General features: G+C 46.1%; 1 protein-coding gene across 1 annotated transcript in view; it reads left to right on the forward strand.

Moving 5' to 3' along the window:
- The window catches only part of PLAA (phospholipase A2 activating protein), an 801260-nt gene that overhangs the window by 736787 nt on the left and 46937 nt on the right, over nucleotides 1–17536 (forward strand). Inside the window, exon 13 of the mRNA XM_069630922.1 lies at nucleotides 4751–4915. Within this exon, the coding sequence (XP_069487023.1) occupies nucleotides 4751–4915 (165 nt within the window). The remainder of the gene's footprint in view (nucleotides 1–4750; nucleotides 4916–17536) is intronic.

Here is a 17536-nt window from a genome sequence, read left to right on the forward strand (position 1 = left end):
GACGCCTTGGAATTGACGGTGACGGACCCTCCAGCCCGAGGGAGGATCTCGACACTATATCGATTATTCCAGGAGGACCTCCTGACAAATAGAGCGACTTACATGGCCCGGTGGGAAAAGGACCTGGGGCATCCAATCCAGGATCAAGACTGGACTGATATCTGGTCCCGCACGCACTCCTCATCCTTCTGCATCACCAACCGAGAATGCGCACATAAACTACTCATGAGATGGTACTACCCGCCCCTGCAGCTACACCACTTCAATCAGTCGCTAGACCCACAGTGTTGGCGTCGATGTGGCCTGCCAGGCTCCTATCTACATATGTGGTGGTCATGCCCGGTGGTGAAGGCCTTTTGGACCCAATGTATAGCGGCCATCACAGACATAACCCAGATCCCGCTACCACTGGAACCAGAATCGCTGCTGCTGGGGACCCCGATACCGGACACCTACCCGAGGTCGGGGACATCTGCAGCTCTCATCACTCAATTACTCCTAGCCGCTAAAATCACAATAGCCCGGGCATGGAAGGCCCCAGAGGGTCCCCTAACAGTGTTGTGGTGGCTAAAAATTTGGGACATCTTCATTGCTGAGAAAGTTATGGCAGCAAACAGAGGCCACCTACATCGTTTCACGAACATTTGGTCGCCGGTGATAGACTATGACCTTCGCTTCCCGGCGCTTACATACAAGCCGCGCCTAGTGCAACAGGCCCAACGAGCTGCGGATAGAGACCAGTCTCAGACGAGCGAGGAGCAGGCCCCGGAGGATAGCCAGTTACAGGACTTGGAGACGTAAGCCTGGAGAAGAGTGGAGATGTCGAACCGAGGTAGGAGGAGACAGGAGCGGATGAGCCCTGAATCGGACCTGAGGGGGGGGGGGGGAAAGAGACAATCCACTGTGAACTGTTGAGTCTAGGAAGTGGGTTTGGGTGCCGGGGGATAGACGATGTGATATTTATGCTGTGATAAAGTGTTGATTAGACATGTTAAACTGTTCTCCTGTATGCCAACCGAAAATAAACAAGTTAAAAAAAAAAATACACTTTCTTACACAATAACAGACAATGGACTAAAACCCGAGCAGTTTACCTGACACATCCCAACACGTGGGTCAGGCAGAGTCGGGCAATTGATACCCATACACACCTGACGACCCTTTACCTTCCCAACAGGGATAAAAGGTGGAGCACGAAAACACACTTCGAGCAAGGCCAATCGGTGTAGTTGTCTCCTCGTGCAAACTGGCAATTCAAATGGAGGAGAAAGGCGGCGAGACCTGGAAGGATGACGAAGGGGAACTACCCTTGCCCTTTTCAACTAAAGTGTACGAAACCTCAGAGGGGGAAATCATAAGTCCGGGAGTTACCGCTGGCGTGTGGCGGCGCAGATTTCAATGGTACACAGGGGCCACCCGCGTTGCTAGCACAGGTGGGTAGGCGTGCTGGCTAAGGTGGTACCGTCCTTGACTCCAGAGGCAAGACCAGACAACGGGTTCAACACAGCTGGTGAGTCGGTGAAAGCTGATGGCAAACAGGCGTGTGTTGAGCCCAAAGTTGCAAGTGACAACATTTGATGAATGCAAGAACCTGAAACAAAGAACTTGTGTAGATCTGAACTTTTGGGAAAGCCCAGAGAAGGGCCAGCTGCCGAGTGATCAGGTGCCGTAGGAGTGCTCAGTCGAAGGGCTTTCGCTGGCCCCTTTTTGTGTTGAAAACTGCAAGTACCAGAAGGCCCTAGAAAAGGGCAACGTGAGATGTCGGAGTGGTCCTTCAAAGGTCACGTCAGACTCTGGAAGATGATCAAAGTATGTAAGGGGGTGATCTAAATCAGAGGAGTATATCATGCCCTCACCGGATGGGGCAGATGCTCTGGTTACTTCACCAGCCGAGGATCATTATCAATATACAGCCCTCATTTAATGAGCTGCTGAAAGGTTTGGCATAAAGGCACAGGAGCCAGATGGGGATACCGACTTCATAGAAGACCTTTTAGAGGAGAAAAAACAAATTTCTCACTGCATTCACTGCTACAATAAGTGAAGAAACAGATTGCACCATTGCTGTTGAAACCGGTCGCAACTAAAATAGTGAACATGTGTAACGAAAAAATATATCCTCCTGCCACAGCAGATCCAATGTATATTGGGGGCCATGAGATACCAGACTCGCTAGTGGTTGTCGCTGCTCGGAAGAGGATTATTGCTCCCCAGTCAGCGTATCCTGTAGACGGGGAGAGTAGGTGGAAATTAGAATTTTTGACATAAAGTAGCAACTTCAACGTCTTTCAGTCTGCATATAGCCAATGCCACTGCTCTTATGGTTCGATGTAACAGATCCCAATGGGACAACATGAAAACACTGGGGAAAGACATCCCACCTGAGCTACAGCCATCATTTTTAAAGATTCTTCAAAAGGGGAAACATGCAGCTAATGCTGTCATCAAGAATACTCTGATATAGCTGAAATGTCAGTTTGCCAGATAGCAGGGTCAGTTGGCGTAAAATGGCACGCCTGGTTAAGGGGAACTGGATTTAAACTAGACTCAAGTCACAGCATCGAAAAGCTCTTGGAGGAGTCCGTCCTCATTGGGGAGGTGGTTGATGAGCCACTGGAAAGGGTGAAAAAAGATCATGACACCCTAGGACAAGTAGCAGGCAGTGGCTACCAACAAAGAGTGTCTGCGGCTAATAAAGTCCTTTTGGACCACACCATATTAGCATTTCTCAACCCAGACACCAGGTTGTGTGTGGTCAATAACCACAAACCTATACGTTTGTATCTGCGCTACATAAACACTGCAAAGAAAAACAAAAGAAATATACAGACTCCAAGGGTGGCATCTTCTACCTCTTAAGTGACAACAAGGTCCAGGTCCCCCTCCCATGGATCCCCAGTAGGCAGGATGAGAGGAATATCATCTGACAAGTGGGCACTAGGCACAGTGGTTCCAAGAGTATCGCACTGAAATTCGAAACAAGTCCTGCAATCTATCAGCATACTAAAGGAAATTACTTTGCAAGCGTTTGCAGCTCCTCTAAGAAGTTGACACTTCTAACAAAGCCATATAACCAGATCCCTATCAGGTAAGCCTAGGAATTTTCCCGGTTTCCTGATACCCCAAAAAGACAAGAAGAAAAGGTGCATACTAGATTTACGGCCAGCATACCAGTATGTAAAACCACAGAAATTCCCAATGACCATTCATCAGGAGGTATTTGCAAAGAGCAATTATATGGTGACACTTGACATGAAAGATGCTTTCTCTCACGATTCAATGTTCCCAGGTCACCAGTTCTAAGATTCAAATTGAAGGTAAGACCCGAAAGGTGTGCTCAGTTTTTATGTAACCAGGGCGGCCTCATTTTGCCGCGACGATCAGTCATTTGTCTCCTTTTTGCAGCCATGGCTATGGAATGCATTTACCAATCAGATTCTGTCAAATGAAGATACAAAGAGGTCTCACGCCATTTCTAATTCGAAGTACTTGCTTTTGAAATTGCTTTGCCACCTTGTGTATTCACCAAAGTGCTTGCTACAGTGGCGGCATACCTTCTGTCATGATGAATCATCGTGTGCATAGCTGAGTGCTATGAGAAAGCTGAGCAGCAAGTGCCATTGGGGCTTTGAGCTCACTACACTTGAGGGGTGACTGATTCTTCTGAAAGAGAGTTGTCAAGTCGCAATATGGTTTACCTTGCACACTTTTGCTGAGCGCTTCGTCTGGATTTGCTGAGATGCCCGTTTTGGAAGGGCAGTTTTTCAAAGTTTTCTTGTTTAGTCTCATTTCAGCCCGCCTCTGTTGCGGTCACTACTCTAGGAGTCGATTTAGATCGATGATGCAATCCATTGAAGGAAAAATAACATACTGGTAATGTTCTTTCTGGGGATTCTCCTCCCACGGGTTGTTCTTCACCCTCCTGCCTGCCCCACTTCTGAAAGTGATGTAAGGTAGGGTTATGAGGCTGCATCCTTTGGCCAGGTCTGCTAACTTTGTGAGAAGAAGGTGGTAAAACAATTAAAATTAAATTTGGTTTTGGTACTGTTCTTTCTGAATGCAAATCTTTGATTTTTATTGCAGTTTTCTGCTTCAAATGTGTCCCCTAGTATAGATTCCCTAGGTGACTGAGCACAGGAGAGAAAAGGTGGGGGGAGGACTAAAGAGAGACCTATGTGCTTTATATGTCATGTCGATGTCCTGTCCAGAGTCTACCAGTGCAAGAGCCAGAGTGATCGATCGCCAAGCTCCGCCATGCCCAATATTGGAATTTTCCAAGAACTGCTGGTGCTGGGAGTATCTATCCAGCGGAGAAATCTGTGTGGACATCCGCACATGTTCTCTCTTGGAGGCGTTTACCATTTGGGCAAAGGAGCCAATTACATTTGTCAACGAGCAAGGTACATGACTGAAAAAGCAAATTGATTTATATGTACTTTTCAAAGCGGGCAGTAAACATTTTGCACAAAGGAAATTTGATCCAGGTCGAAGTGTGCAGTGGAGCATTCCGCTGGCTGTTTGGTTCAAGCATGGGTTGAAGTTAACTGTTATAATGTTGTGGCATAGCCTTAACTTCTCACCTTGGAACTGTGTGCAGGGCCTCAGTTGGATGTCCCTTATGGAAGGAGTCATTTCAGAATGTATTTTTTGTGATTCTTGAACAATTAACTCATGTGTTTTATCTTTCTCACAATTGAATTCTAAGTGTTCCAAAATGATTTTAACCATTGATGTTTTTTTTATCATGTAGGCAAACTACGAGAGCTTAATGGAAGTGCTCCTGAGGAGCACACATTGTCAGACAATGAGCTGATACTACTTGAAAGGTTATTGTCTGTAGTCAGTCATCCGTATGCAGAAACTCCAACAGCCCAACAACTGGAAACGTTGTGGAAAGCAGTCAGATGGCCAGAAGGTATGAATTGATAAATGTGTTTAATTTTGAGGAAGGGTGGCCCACCGCATCCTTCAGATACCTCCTGTTTGACGCCTTGCTTTTGGCAGCACATAGATAATAAGCAACATCATTCCTAACCTTTTAAAGCGCTTTTTTCAGAACCAGAAAACAAGCAACTAATCATGGGGAAATAGGACCGTGCACCTTTATGGCAGGAGTTCATCCAGCACCTGAATACTCTGTACCAGAGCAGCCTTTCAGGGGAACCCAGAACTCCTTGGTTTATTTATAAGGCACGTTTCTGCACCAAGCATATACATTTTCCTCTCAAATCTTTTGTTTGATTGGTTTTGCGTGTTTTCAAAGGTTTGGCATCTTTACTATAGTACTTTTGCACAGCTGAAACAGTTTTCTGGCAGGAATCTTGCCCTCTACCCTAGTAGGTTTGAGTCTCTGCCTGATACCTACAGGTTACTGTCACTCCAGGGTTGCATTGGGCTTCCTTTTGAAGTTTGAGATCTTTGATGCGAGAGTATTCTTTGACTGTGAGTTTGAAAGCCCTGAACTGCATTTATGCCCAGCAGCCATTTTCCTTCTTTCGTTTACCTACCTAAATTACTGTCTTCTTCACATAGCCCTAATAAGAGGCCTCATCAGGGGCAAGACTGATGTGCCCCTAAGAGACACTATGCCGCTAAGGGTTTAGATGCTTCAAAAGCAACCTGTTTCCTGTATGCCTGCAATGACATAACCAGATGGTTCTGGTTATGTTTCTGAAATCCACACTGGAAAAGGGGCATGGGAAAAACGTTCAGTTGTTTGCATGCAGCAGTCAGTGATTGGTTGGCTGCCAAAATAATGAAAACATGCGACCTTCCAAATTATATTTAATCAGTATCTGCTTCCATATTTTGTAAAGATGACCCCAAACTGAAAGGTAGCATGAGAGCCCTGCCCGTCTTCTCCTTGGCAAGACCGATCTGATGGCAAGGTTCTACCAGTGTCTGAGAACCCCAGACTTCTCTCCCGTTCAAGGGGTGCTGAGAAACATGTGCCCCCTCCACTTCACTCAGCAAGTGGAGTTGGGTCGCAAGCCTTAAGGATTTCCTGCTTTTATAGAAAGCCTTTGTGCTTGTTCCTGCGCAGAGAATACTGTGGCAGGAGCACCAGAGAATCTGCCAGACAGAGCCCATAGCCTCCCGGTACAATGGAAACAAGCAGCCTAATAGCTTAACCTTTAGGGCTTTGTAAAGCTCTGGTCCAACCTGAACTGCAAGTGCTGTACTGACCCTGCTTCCTGGTACCTCGAATAGCCGTGTTTTTCACTGGTTTGTTGCACTGCCAACCAGCTGTTCAGCCACTGTTCTCCACCTCTGACACAGCACCTTATCCCGTGGCTGTTCAACAGATCTGCCTGCCTGCAGATTTTCTAGACTAGGAACCACCCCTGTTGACCTCAGTCCGTGCAAGTGACTTGCAGCGGCTTTAAACATCTGTTGATTTCTGATTGAGTTTTCTCTGTATTCGTATCCTTGCTGACATGCACCAAAATACAACCGAAGCGAAGCCCTAACTTTAACATTGAGCTTATGCTGCGTTTATACCGTAACATCTGCATGATAGAAGTTAGTACCCAATCTGCGTATCGGAGTTTCAGGAATGCTACATCTGGGAAATGTCCTTTTGATTTGTTGGTCAGAGAACATTCTTTGCATTTATATCCAGTCCCCCCCCCTAATCCCCAGTGCAATTCATAAACTGAAAACCAAAGCCCGAATGATCCTGATATCACACTTCGCTGGCCATGCTAGTGGTGACACCCAAGATGTCCGCACGTAGAAGACTGTGTATTGTGACTTGGCCAGATCTGTTGTTCCTAGGCAAGAGCCAATGGGACCCCTAGCTGCTTACACCTAAGTGTGGGAAAGTGAGTAATTGGTGCTGGGCAATTTCCCCCAAAAAGTGCTTGTTACCTTCTACATTTCTTATGGGAGTTAAAGGAGGCTCTGGGGTACCTGTGAGGCCATTTGGTTGCTCTAATCTTTTGCTCAGCAACACCCTATCGAAACAACCAAATTCTGAATTAAAATGTCTCCACGCAGTTAGGTGTGTAATTGGGAAATGCATACAGCATTGTTTACATAATAGATGTTCCTGGAGCTTGCATGAGTAAGTGAGGCGGGATCAGTACTTGTGGAGGCCGCTGCGGCAAAACAAGAGGTAATTGTTGGTTAATGCATGTTTTCCCACAGTAAGCCATTACAACTGTATTTGTGGAGGAATTTCCTTTAGAGACTGCATATTTGTTATAGAGATTTTTTATTTCCTGTGCCAATTCCCCTCAACCTGAGAGAAACCCCAAGCACTTAAGCTGGACTTCTCATACTCCTGAGGGTATCCCTACAAAATATCCCCACCAAAAATATTGCTGTACGTATAGCCGTTTGTCTCGCCATAGGCAATATTTTTTGGGGGGATAATTTGTGGGAGCGGGGGGTGTCCCCCGGAGATTAAAATAATGCAGGGTTGTCCCCCGCAGGGTCCATGGGTCAATATTGCAGCAAAAATATGGCGATATTTTTGTATCACGATATTTTTGCGGGGATAATAACACATGGAACCCTCCTGAATGAGTGGGACTTTTTACCACTCACTCATTCGCTTGCTCTACAATGGGAACCCTATTTTTCGCTGCTACTGTATTCTTTTCACTTTTAATGGAGTCATGCGTTACTCCCATGTATTTCACTACAGGCATCTGAAATGGATTGTTGAAGCACACAGCACACTATGTGCAGTGTTTGGGGAGTCCTTTGAGCTACCCTTTATTTCTTGTTTCTTTTCCATGAGAACTACTTTTCTCAAGGATAGGATACTTTTCTTACCTTTCTTTTTGTGGGATCAGCACACACCACCTAATGTGGAGTGCTGAGGGGCTACACAGTAACTCAATTTCCCACCGCTCCTGTAACTTGTATAGTTAAAGTCCTAAATGGCTGGTGGCAGTGGATACTTTCCTACCATTTGTGTTAGTTACTAGCAGGCTGTTTACACAGCTGCAGTACAGCACCAATGGGTGACCATTTTCCCAAAATGGCCCCAGTCTTCTTTTATTCCCATTTTTCGTTTGTGTGTTCCTGGTTGACCCTTCTACCATTCCATGTGGGGGTGGGTCTTTTTTGAGTCTTGCTTCTCGCAGAATTCCTTTATGAAGCCCGACAAGGCTCCAGTGTGTCTGCTGAGGCAGGAAATAAGGGCTAAGCCTGAAACTTCTCTGGACTTTGTCTGAGGGTATGCCTGGTTGGAACCAGTTTCAACTAGGCAGATGGCTGTCCTAAAATGACAGCCACCCCCAGGTGATTTACAGGTGCATAGGACTGAATTAATGGGTTCCTGCAAATAAGGCAAGGCTTTTGGGACAGAAGGTGAAGTCCATCACTGGAACTGAAGCTCTGAGACACCTGCAGAAGCACTGCTGCTGTCCTGACCCACGTCTGGCTTCGCAATTCCGGTTTCAAGGCAGAAAAGCAGGCGTCCCTCATTAATAAGCCAATAGAAGAGTCAAATCTCTTTGGAAGGGCAGTGGAAGATGCACTGGAAAATGCAAAGAAAGAATTCGACACCATAAAGACCTTAGACCAAATCTCAAAGCCTCCAAACAGGCGGGGATTTGGCAACAAGCGCTTTTTTCGTGGCCAACGCCAACAGCAGCAGCAGCAACAGCATTACAAAGGGAACCAGTAACCAGTATAACCAAAGAGGACAACGCCGTGGCAAGGGCAGACGCCGGGGCTCCAGCCCCAGAGGCACCCCGTCAAATAACACCAAATGACCCGAAGGTTCGGGTCCCCTCCCATGCGTCTCCGGTTGGGGGCCGGATAACATTGTTCCTATCAGCATGGGAGGTAATAACATCAGACCGGTGGGTATTGTCAACCATAGCCCACGGGTACTGTATAGAGTTCAATCGGTCCCCCACCTACAGACCTCCAAGGGAACGACGCCTGTCACCAGAACACCTCGTCATCCTCCTGCAAGAAGTAGAACAGCTGCTACAGAAAGGAGCAATAGAGGTTGTGCCCCTATCTCAGGTAATGGAAGGTATTTATTCAGTGTACTTCCTTGTACCCAAAAAGGACCTAACCATGCGCCCTGTACTAGATCTGCGCCCAGCGAACAAATTTATAAAACCACAAACATTTCGTATGGTAACATTACAGGAGGTAATTCCCCTACTATCTCAGGGGGACTACATGACAACACTGGACATGAAAGATGCATACTTTCATATGTTGATGTTGCCAGCGCACAGAAAATACCTCAGGTTCATGATAGAGGGCAAACACTACCAGTTCAGAGTGCTACCCTTCGGCATAGCGTCTGCACCAAGGGTATTCACGAAGGTACTGGCAGTGGCAGCGGCCCACCTGCGCAGGTTGTCCATACCGGTATACCCTTACCTCGACAATTGGCTCATAACAGGGGAGTCTTACGAGACATGCTTCTCAAACACCCAAAAGACAGTAGACCTTTTGTTCCAACTGGGCTTCTCCATCAACGAGAAGAAGTCCAGCATAGACCCCAGCCAAATCAAACAATTCCTAGGGGCTCTAATTCGAACAAAGGACGGTCTCGTCTTCCCCTCCAACGAGAGGGTCCAAAATATGCTGTTTCAGATCCCTCAAAATGTGGCCGGTCGAGAGGTGATGGTATGCAAAGCAATGCGCTTGCTAGGAAGGATGGCGTCCTGTATTTATTTGGTACCTCACGCGCGCCTGCGCATGCGCCCAATGCAAGAGTGGCTCAACAGCCAGTGGTGTCAGGCCAGCGGACAATGGGACGATCTAGTGGTTGTCTCGCAGGCCTTGGTTCTCTCGTTACGGTGGTGGTCGAAGGACAACCTGGTGATAGGGAAACCATTTGCCACCCCCGCAGTGGAAGCCACTCTAACCACAGACGCATCCCTCACAGGATGGGGGGGGCTCACCTATCCCATCAGACTGCTCACGGAGTTTGGACTCCGAGCGTAGCCTCCAAGCACATAAACTTACTGGAGCTACTTGCTGTGTTCAAGGCACTAAAAGCCTTCCAGACACACTTACAAGGGAAAACGGTGATGGTCCTCACGGACAGCATCACAGCCATGTACTACCTCAACAAGCAAGGGGGCACTCACTCTCCAGGACTGTCCAAGCTGTCCCAGAACATCTGGAAGTGGGCTCTCAGACACATGTTCCTATTGTCACATCATGTACCAGGGGAACTCAATCTGCTAGCAGACGAACTCAGCAGAGACTTCCCTCTGCCCTCAGAGTACGAATGGCGGTTACACAAAGACATAGTCTTCGACGTCTTCACACAATAGGGCTTCCAAGAAATAGACCTGTTCGCAACTCTGGAGAACTCACAATGCCTAGATTACGCCTCCAGATACCCACAGAACGGCTCCAAGGGGAACGGTCTCTGGATACCATGGTCAGGGAAATTTGTTTACGCTTTTCCCCCGACTCCTCTGCTGAACAAGATAGTGCACAAGATGCACCAGGAACCAGTCACCATGATACTGATAGCCCCGATGTGGGCCCGCCAACCATGGCTTGTGCACCTGATGGAGATGTCCCTGTCCCCACCGGTGAAACTGCCCTGCCGGTACAACATGCTGTCACAGGACAAGGGCAAGACACTACACCCATGCCCACAGAACATGAACTTAGCAGCCTGGCTCCTGAGGTCATAGAATTTGGCCATTTACAACTCCCACAGAGATGCATGGACATTCTCAGAGAAGCAAGAAAACCCAACACTCGCCACTGCTATTCTAGCAAGTGGAAGAGATTTGTCATCTGGTGTAGAGGTAAGAGCATCAACCCGGTTCACTGCTCTCCCACACAAATTGTCCTTTACCTGACCCATTTACTGGACTCCGGTCTAGTGTTCAATTCTATTAAAGTCCATCTAGCGGCACTTTCTGCATACACCACCTCTCAACTTAAGGTGTCATGGTGGAAAGTCCCAGTTATCAAAGCCTTCATGGAGGGGGTAAAAAGAATACACCCTCCGATAGCAAACCCAGCTCCCGGCTGGGACCTTAATGTGGTACTTACCAGGCTCATGGGCTCACCCTTTGAACCCATGCACAAGGCAACTCTTAAGGACCTCACTCTTAAGACTGCTTTCCTAATAGCTATCACCTCCATTAGGAGAGTAAGTGAACTACAGGCTCTTTCTGTTCTAGACCCCTTTGTAACAGTTCACAAAGATAAGGTGGTTCTACGCACACACCCAAGGTTTGCACCGAAATTCATATCGAAATTCCATGTCAACCAGTCAATAGAACTACCAACATTCTTTCAAAACCCTTCCAATTTGGGAGAAAAGAGCCTGCATACATTCGATGTGCGCAGAGCTGTCATGTTTTATATGGAAAGATCTAGGCCACTGAGAAAGACTAATCAGTTCTTTGACTCGTTGGCAGCAGGAAGAGAGGAGATGCAGTCTCAAAGTCCACTATATCTAGATGGATTGTTCAATGCATCACTCTCTGTTTCTCTCTTGCTAAGAGAGAACTACCCTTCAAGCCAAGAGCGCACACTACTCCTTGGAGCACTGGGGCATCCATAGCATTCATTGCAAATGTTCCCCTTGAGTACATTTGCAAAGCGGCAACCTGGAGTTCTGTACACACCTTTACAAAACACTACTGTCTAGATGCTCACTCTAGATCTGATTCCCAGGTGGGACAAGTAGTATTAAGACGTCTTTTCTCTACTGTTCCTTCTCACAACCCACCTCCAATTCCGGGTACTGCTCGCTAGTCTATGCACAGCATGTGATTCTAAGCAGATTAACAAACATCAGAAGACAATGCATTACTTACCGTAAAAGCATTTCTGATGGTTGTATCTGCTTAGATTCACATGCACCCACCCTTCCTCCCCGCTCGGATTGAAGGAACGTAGACATGTTTCTACATCTCTCTCTCTTTTCTGTACTCACTCACGTATAGAAGGCTCCCTCAGGGCAGAAAAAATACAAACAGAGGGACCTCGACGCGTGAGGGATTGTGGGTACACTGCACGTCACTATAGGGATAGTGTTACAGACACGCCTTGTCGACGTCCCCTTTTCGACTACGAAAAACAAAATTCAATACTCCGCAGTGACCACTGGATGTCGGACTATGCACAGCATGTGAATCTAAGCAGATACAACCATCAGAAATGCTTTTACGGTAAGTAATGCATTGTCATATATATATATCACTATTTCTGATGTAACTACAAGTTTGTAAGTGTTTCTTTGAGTCTATGTATATTCTGATTTCTTTGTACTGATTTACAGCTCACATTCCTTCTTAGATAAGCCTGGCTGTTCTGCCACTCTACCAACCTTGGGTAGTACAGGCCTATATTGAAGGTTGGGGCCCTAAAGTAAGGGATAAGTCTTGTAGTGCTGGCAGGTGGTGGGATTTGGATACATTGGATTGCTCTGACTATTGGAAATACTTGCGTCCAGAGAATCCATCCACAAGGCTAACACTACTGAGAAAAAGTACACTAAAAATTGTTAAAATGGATAATTTTAAGAAATAAGCTCTTACAGTATATAAACTGGAAGAATGTACAAAGAAAGAAACCTCAGTTGTAAGGTTAGAATGAACCGAGTCAAACCTTACTGAATCACCAAAACCCTAGGAGTAGGCCTGTAACCCCCTAATCTTAACATTGATGTGGAAGAAATTGAAGAGGATGAAAGTTTAGAGCTCAACCCTGATTTATTTCATCCCCTATCCTCGCACGACAAGAGGTACTAGGGAATAATGGGATGCTGCCAGGGAATTATATGCATGAATATACTCGTCCCAGTCCTAAGGACAAGAATGAAAATATAGAATTGAATGATTGGAACTGTAAAACCCTGAGAAAGCAAACACAGTTGGGGAAGACCTGTGTCACTTGAAGAGAGAAACTCGTCCCAGTCCTGAAGATGAGATGGCAGTGAAAAAAAAAACTGTTTTCAAGGAAAGAGCAATATTTTAAAAGGGAGATTTAACCAACCCAGGAGCTCAAACCCTGGGAGGAAGGGCAACCACATTATATCTGCAGATTTGCAGGCTGGACAAAGTACAACCCAGAAAAGGTGAGATGAAGCTTTCCAGTGAACAACAAAGGAGCAGACCGCCTCAGAGAGTAAATCCTTAGCAAAGAAAGTCTCTGAAAGGCAATCGAGGCAAACCTAATTTAATAAAGCCTGAGCAAACAGACTGGGAAGAACATATGTCATGACATAATTGTGAGAACCTACTGAATCCAATGATGGAGCCACAGAAAGCACAAGGCCCAACTGTCATTTTGAAGAGCTAAGACAGGGCCTATCAAAGAAGATAACGCTAAGAATATGAGCCAAAAAGAAACCTGTATATAAAAAGACTATCCATGAAGAAAAGATGACCAGAGGAAGAAGAGACATTCTCTTGGCCTATTTACTTTAGTTATATTTAGTGGTAAGGTCAGGTAGTTCGTTTGGATGGCAGACATATTTACTTTGGACTTCCTGATATCTGACCATTACCTTAGTTCCTTGAGATGGGTAGGGAATTCCCTCTAGCAATAGGGAGAGATGAGCATTATGCTCGTACGCCTCGTACCCTTTCATCCATCCTTGTGGGTGTCCCACAACATGGGGACGATACCAGAACCTTGGACAGCGGAAAGATTGAGCTTCCCCTTTAAATTTAGTATAGCGTGTGGGGGCGTGGCATCGAGCATGGAATTCCCCTCCGAGGCCCCACCCTTTGGCGCATCATCTCAGTTCCTTTTGCCGCACAGACGGCGTCTGACCTAGCAACGAGCGCAGGGACTTTTTTAAGCCTTCTGCTTGCGCCCTGTTTTGTTTTTTCAATCTTTAACTTCACTTTCGGTGCCTCGCCACCCCGGTGCATGTCGGCTGCAGGAGGATTCACGAGATGTGCTTCATGGGACCACTCGTTCCCGGCCTCGGACCCCCATGCTCTCTGTCTTGAGTGTCTGGGCCCGTCCACCGCTGGGACGCATGTTTGGCTTGCAGCACTCTCGGTCACAGGGCATTGAAGAATCAGTTGTTGCGGTGGAGAGAGATCATCCACACCTCTTCTCCTCTCCTCCTCCCCACCGTAAGGACTTTGTCCCCAGGACCCCTCGTCGAGACAAGTTAGGCCCTTTGTTCAGCACAGCTCCACAGTGCAGCGACTCCTTCCCTGGGGTTCCCACGGATCGGGTTTCCTCGATTTTCGGTTCTGGCAGGCCCATGGCCTCTAAGGCTACTGGCTCCCAAGCCAAGGGGCACGGCGGCTCTTCTCTGCGCTCCAGGTATAGACCTGAGGCTGTCCCGGCTATCGACTCCCAAGCTGAGGTGCTTAGGGGCCGCTACCAGTCTGTCCTCTGAAGGGTGATCAAGTTTGTGCACTAGGACCCCAACCGGCCCATAAAGCTGGGGGCTGCCCAATAGCACTTTAAGATGAGTAGCAGCACCCATGAGATGGATAGGGATGCAGATTAATTCTCTAGCATCAAATCAATAATGACAACTCAATGGTTTGGCAAAGGGAGTCCGTTTAATGACGAGTACAAAAAACAGGGAGTTCTCGCTTCAACAACTCCAATTAATTTAATAAAAAGCACATCATTATACCAAAATACATCGCTGACGTGTAACGCTTAAAATGTTGCATGCAATTCTTCTGGTTCTAGGAAGGTAACTATAATATAGGTGCTATATATGTATATGGTAACGAAGTGAGGGGATTGGATAAACGGTGTCAGGTGGGGCATCTAAGCCTTTCCTTCAAAATGGCTGCAGTAGACATCACTAAAAGCACGTCGTCTCATTGGTTCTACTAACTATAGGACCCTAGATTACTTGGTCCACTATGATTGGGTTGGCATCAACCCCACTCATACTTTTCCACTAGCCTAGCAGCATGCAGAATAGCCGCCAGGTGCAGGGAGTTAGTCTGCACACCCAGCCTCCCTCCAATTATTGCTACAATCAATTATAATTTCAGCGGTCATGTGTCAATTATTTCTTTGTATTTTGGCCTTGGGACTGCTTCTTGGTCAAAAAAAAAAGTTAAGGCGTCTGGGCATGGCACCAATCCATGCGTAGGTGTGAAAATGTCATCCCTTCTACTTGCTCGGTTATGTGATTTCGACACCGTGAAATCGTCTTATTCTCATGTAATTCGTGCATTTGATTTAATTTAGTCAGCCATATGCCTTCTGTGGCTTATCTTGACCTTTCAGAATAGGGTACTCTGTTCTTCTCTTCATTAATTGTATCCACTGTTGGGCTATTTCAGCTGGTACGACCTTGGCTTCTTGGTATGACTTGCCTTCGTCTGAGTCTCTCTCTGTCTTTAATTCTCGATTCGCTCGCTGCAAACTCTCCTCTTGAGACCTTAAGTAACCTTTGGTTGGTTGTGCTCTTGTGCATAGTGGAAGTATACTTATATAAAGTGCTCCGTTTTGAAGTAGATATGTATATAAGTGGTGCTTGCTGCAATCTATCTTACGACTAAGCTTAGCAAGCCTCACGATTTTCTTGGCTTCTTCCGGTTCCTTGCATATGTACACGTGTAAACTGGCTGAATATCTTTATCACGTTCATGGTGTAAGTTTCTGACATTTGACATCACTTATTTCACTTTAAACTCAGGATGTCACTTATCCATGGTGTTTCGTCTCTTTTCATCATTCATAGGTCGTCATATCTTCTATATGTGAGTCAGTCCGGGTTCTTATGACGTCACTTCAGTATCTTTTTAGCTTATTCAGGGATAGCATTCTGACAATCTTCATTCTGTTTCATTTGTCGATATGTTTTTCTCAATGGGTACCTTACTGTCCAGGTTTTCTTAGGTGTTGGTACTTCAATAGGTGCTGTCAGTCTGATAGTTACTGGACAGAGCCCCACTGCGGCTCTCTGCTCGTTTATTTGCTCATCACACGTCACCTCCTCTACCCTCCCCCTCTGGGCGATTCATCGACCACTTTCACTTCTTCTTTTATATCCACCTTTCCTTTATCTTCTGGATCCATGTTTCCTTTATCTCCTGGGTCCATTGTTCCTTCATCCTCTGGGTCCATACATTGAGTTCTGAAGAAGTGTCTCTTTGGAGTCCATATTTTTCTGACTCCGTTCAAGCTTCCTGCTGTTCTCACGTGTTCGTCTTTATTCCATGCCATTAGTTGGCATTGTCCACTTGGGCTGCAATAGATCCATCTTCCCACATAGTTTGTGTTTCCTTGGATACCAAAACTTTGTTCCTTATGGTGCATGAATGCTAGCTTACACAGTTTCTTATTTCTTCATCAGTCGGGTCCTTGGGTTTCCATCCTAGTTCGACATCAATCATGATCTTCAACCCTATGGCCTTTTTCGCAGTTTTCTGACATTGAGAGATTATTATCTTGATAACAGAGTCCGAGCAATATCATCACTAGCAGGGCTCCTAGCAATTTGAATGCATCTGCCATCCATTGTGGAACCCATGAAAATAGTGATCCAAACTGTCAGCTGTCATCATCAACTTCGTCGATCATCTGATTCTGTAACTTCATCAGCATACCTAGGGCCTCTGTTAAAGTTCTGTTTTCTTTGTCGTGAGATGGTGTAAATGTGCAACAAGATCCTCCGATTTTTGCACAAACACATCCATCCATAACTGTAATCATGTCAAGGACATATCTGTTCTGTAGAGTCATTAGTCGAATTGCCCTCCACTCTTCTCGGATTGCATTGAATCCTTTTATGGTCGTGTTGATGGTCTGCAGTAGCTCCCATTTGGTTATCTGCAACCATTTAGTATTTGCGCCAACCTGTACTCTTGGCATAAAGATTGTTATGAACACTGATGAGGTTAGGCTGAACAGCCTGTGTTCATACGGGATTGCATGAAAAGCTTCTTCTGATTTGGCAGAAAAGTAATTCTCTCTTCATTCGGCTCATTAGTTCCACAGTTTTGATTCTCCCCCATTTTCCCTCTGCCATTATTCCTGAAGCAGAATTTAGGGCTTTCCAATGGCACTATCTGTAAGGGTCCTCCTCTGTCTTCGACCCATGTCAAATGTTAACAGATTTTGGCCCTAATGGCTTGCATCCATTTTGCACTATTTTGATGGTGGGCTCGTAGTGACCGAATACCATCCATGTTCTGCAGATCACCACTCCTTTTTCCCATCCGTCTGGTGAAAGCTCTGTTCTTCCACTTTTGTGTTTCTTCTGGAGTTTTTCCTTGAAAGTTCAGTTTTTGATATGCCTCTTCTGATCTCTGCTCCTTTAACTCCAGGCTTCTCATATCTGATCACAATGTGTTTTGTCTTTCCATTGTTTCTTGTCTTTATGTCTTGGACATAATCGTCTTCATTTGGATCCGTTGCTTCAGTTGCCAATTTGAGTGAAGCATCACTTCCCATGAACTGGCCTCTGGTCGTGCACATTGCTACGTGTGATAGACAGTGTGCTGTTTGGACATCAAGATCTTTGACTTCCCCATGCTGTACGGTAGGAGTGCACAAACAAAGCATTCCCCCTCTGAATTTCGTTGTCCAACTTCTTGCATGCGTTGGTACCATATGTTATTTACCAAGTGTGCTGTGATGT

The sequence above is a fragment of the Ambystoma mexicanum genome, chromosome 6q (assembly GCF_040938575.1).
Source record: "Ambystoma mexicanum isolate Mex_15411 chromosome 6q, UKY_AmexF1_1, whole genome shotgun sequence".
In the NCBI taxonomy this organism is placed as follows: domain Eukaryota; kingdom Metazoa; phylum Chordata; class Amphibia; order Caudata; family Ambystomatidae; genus Ambystoma; species Ambystoma mexicanum.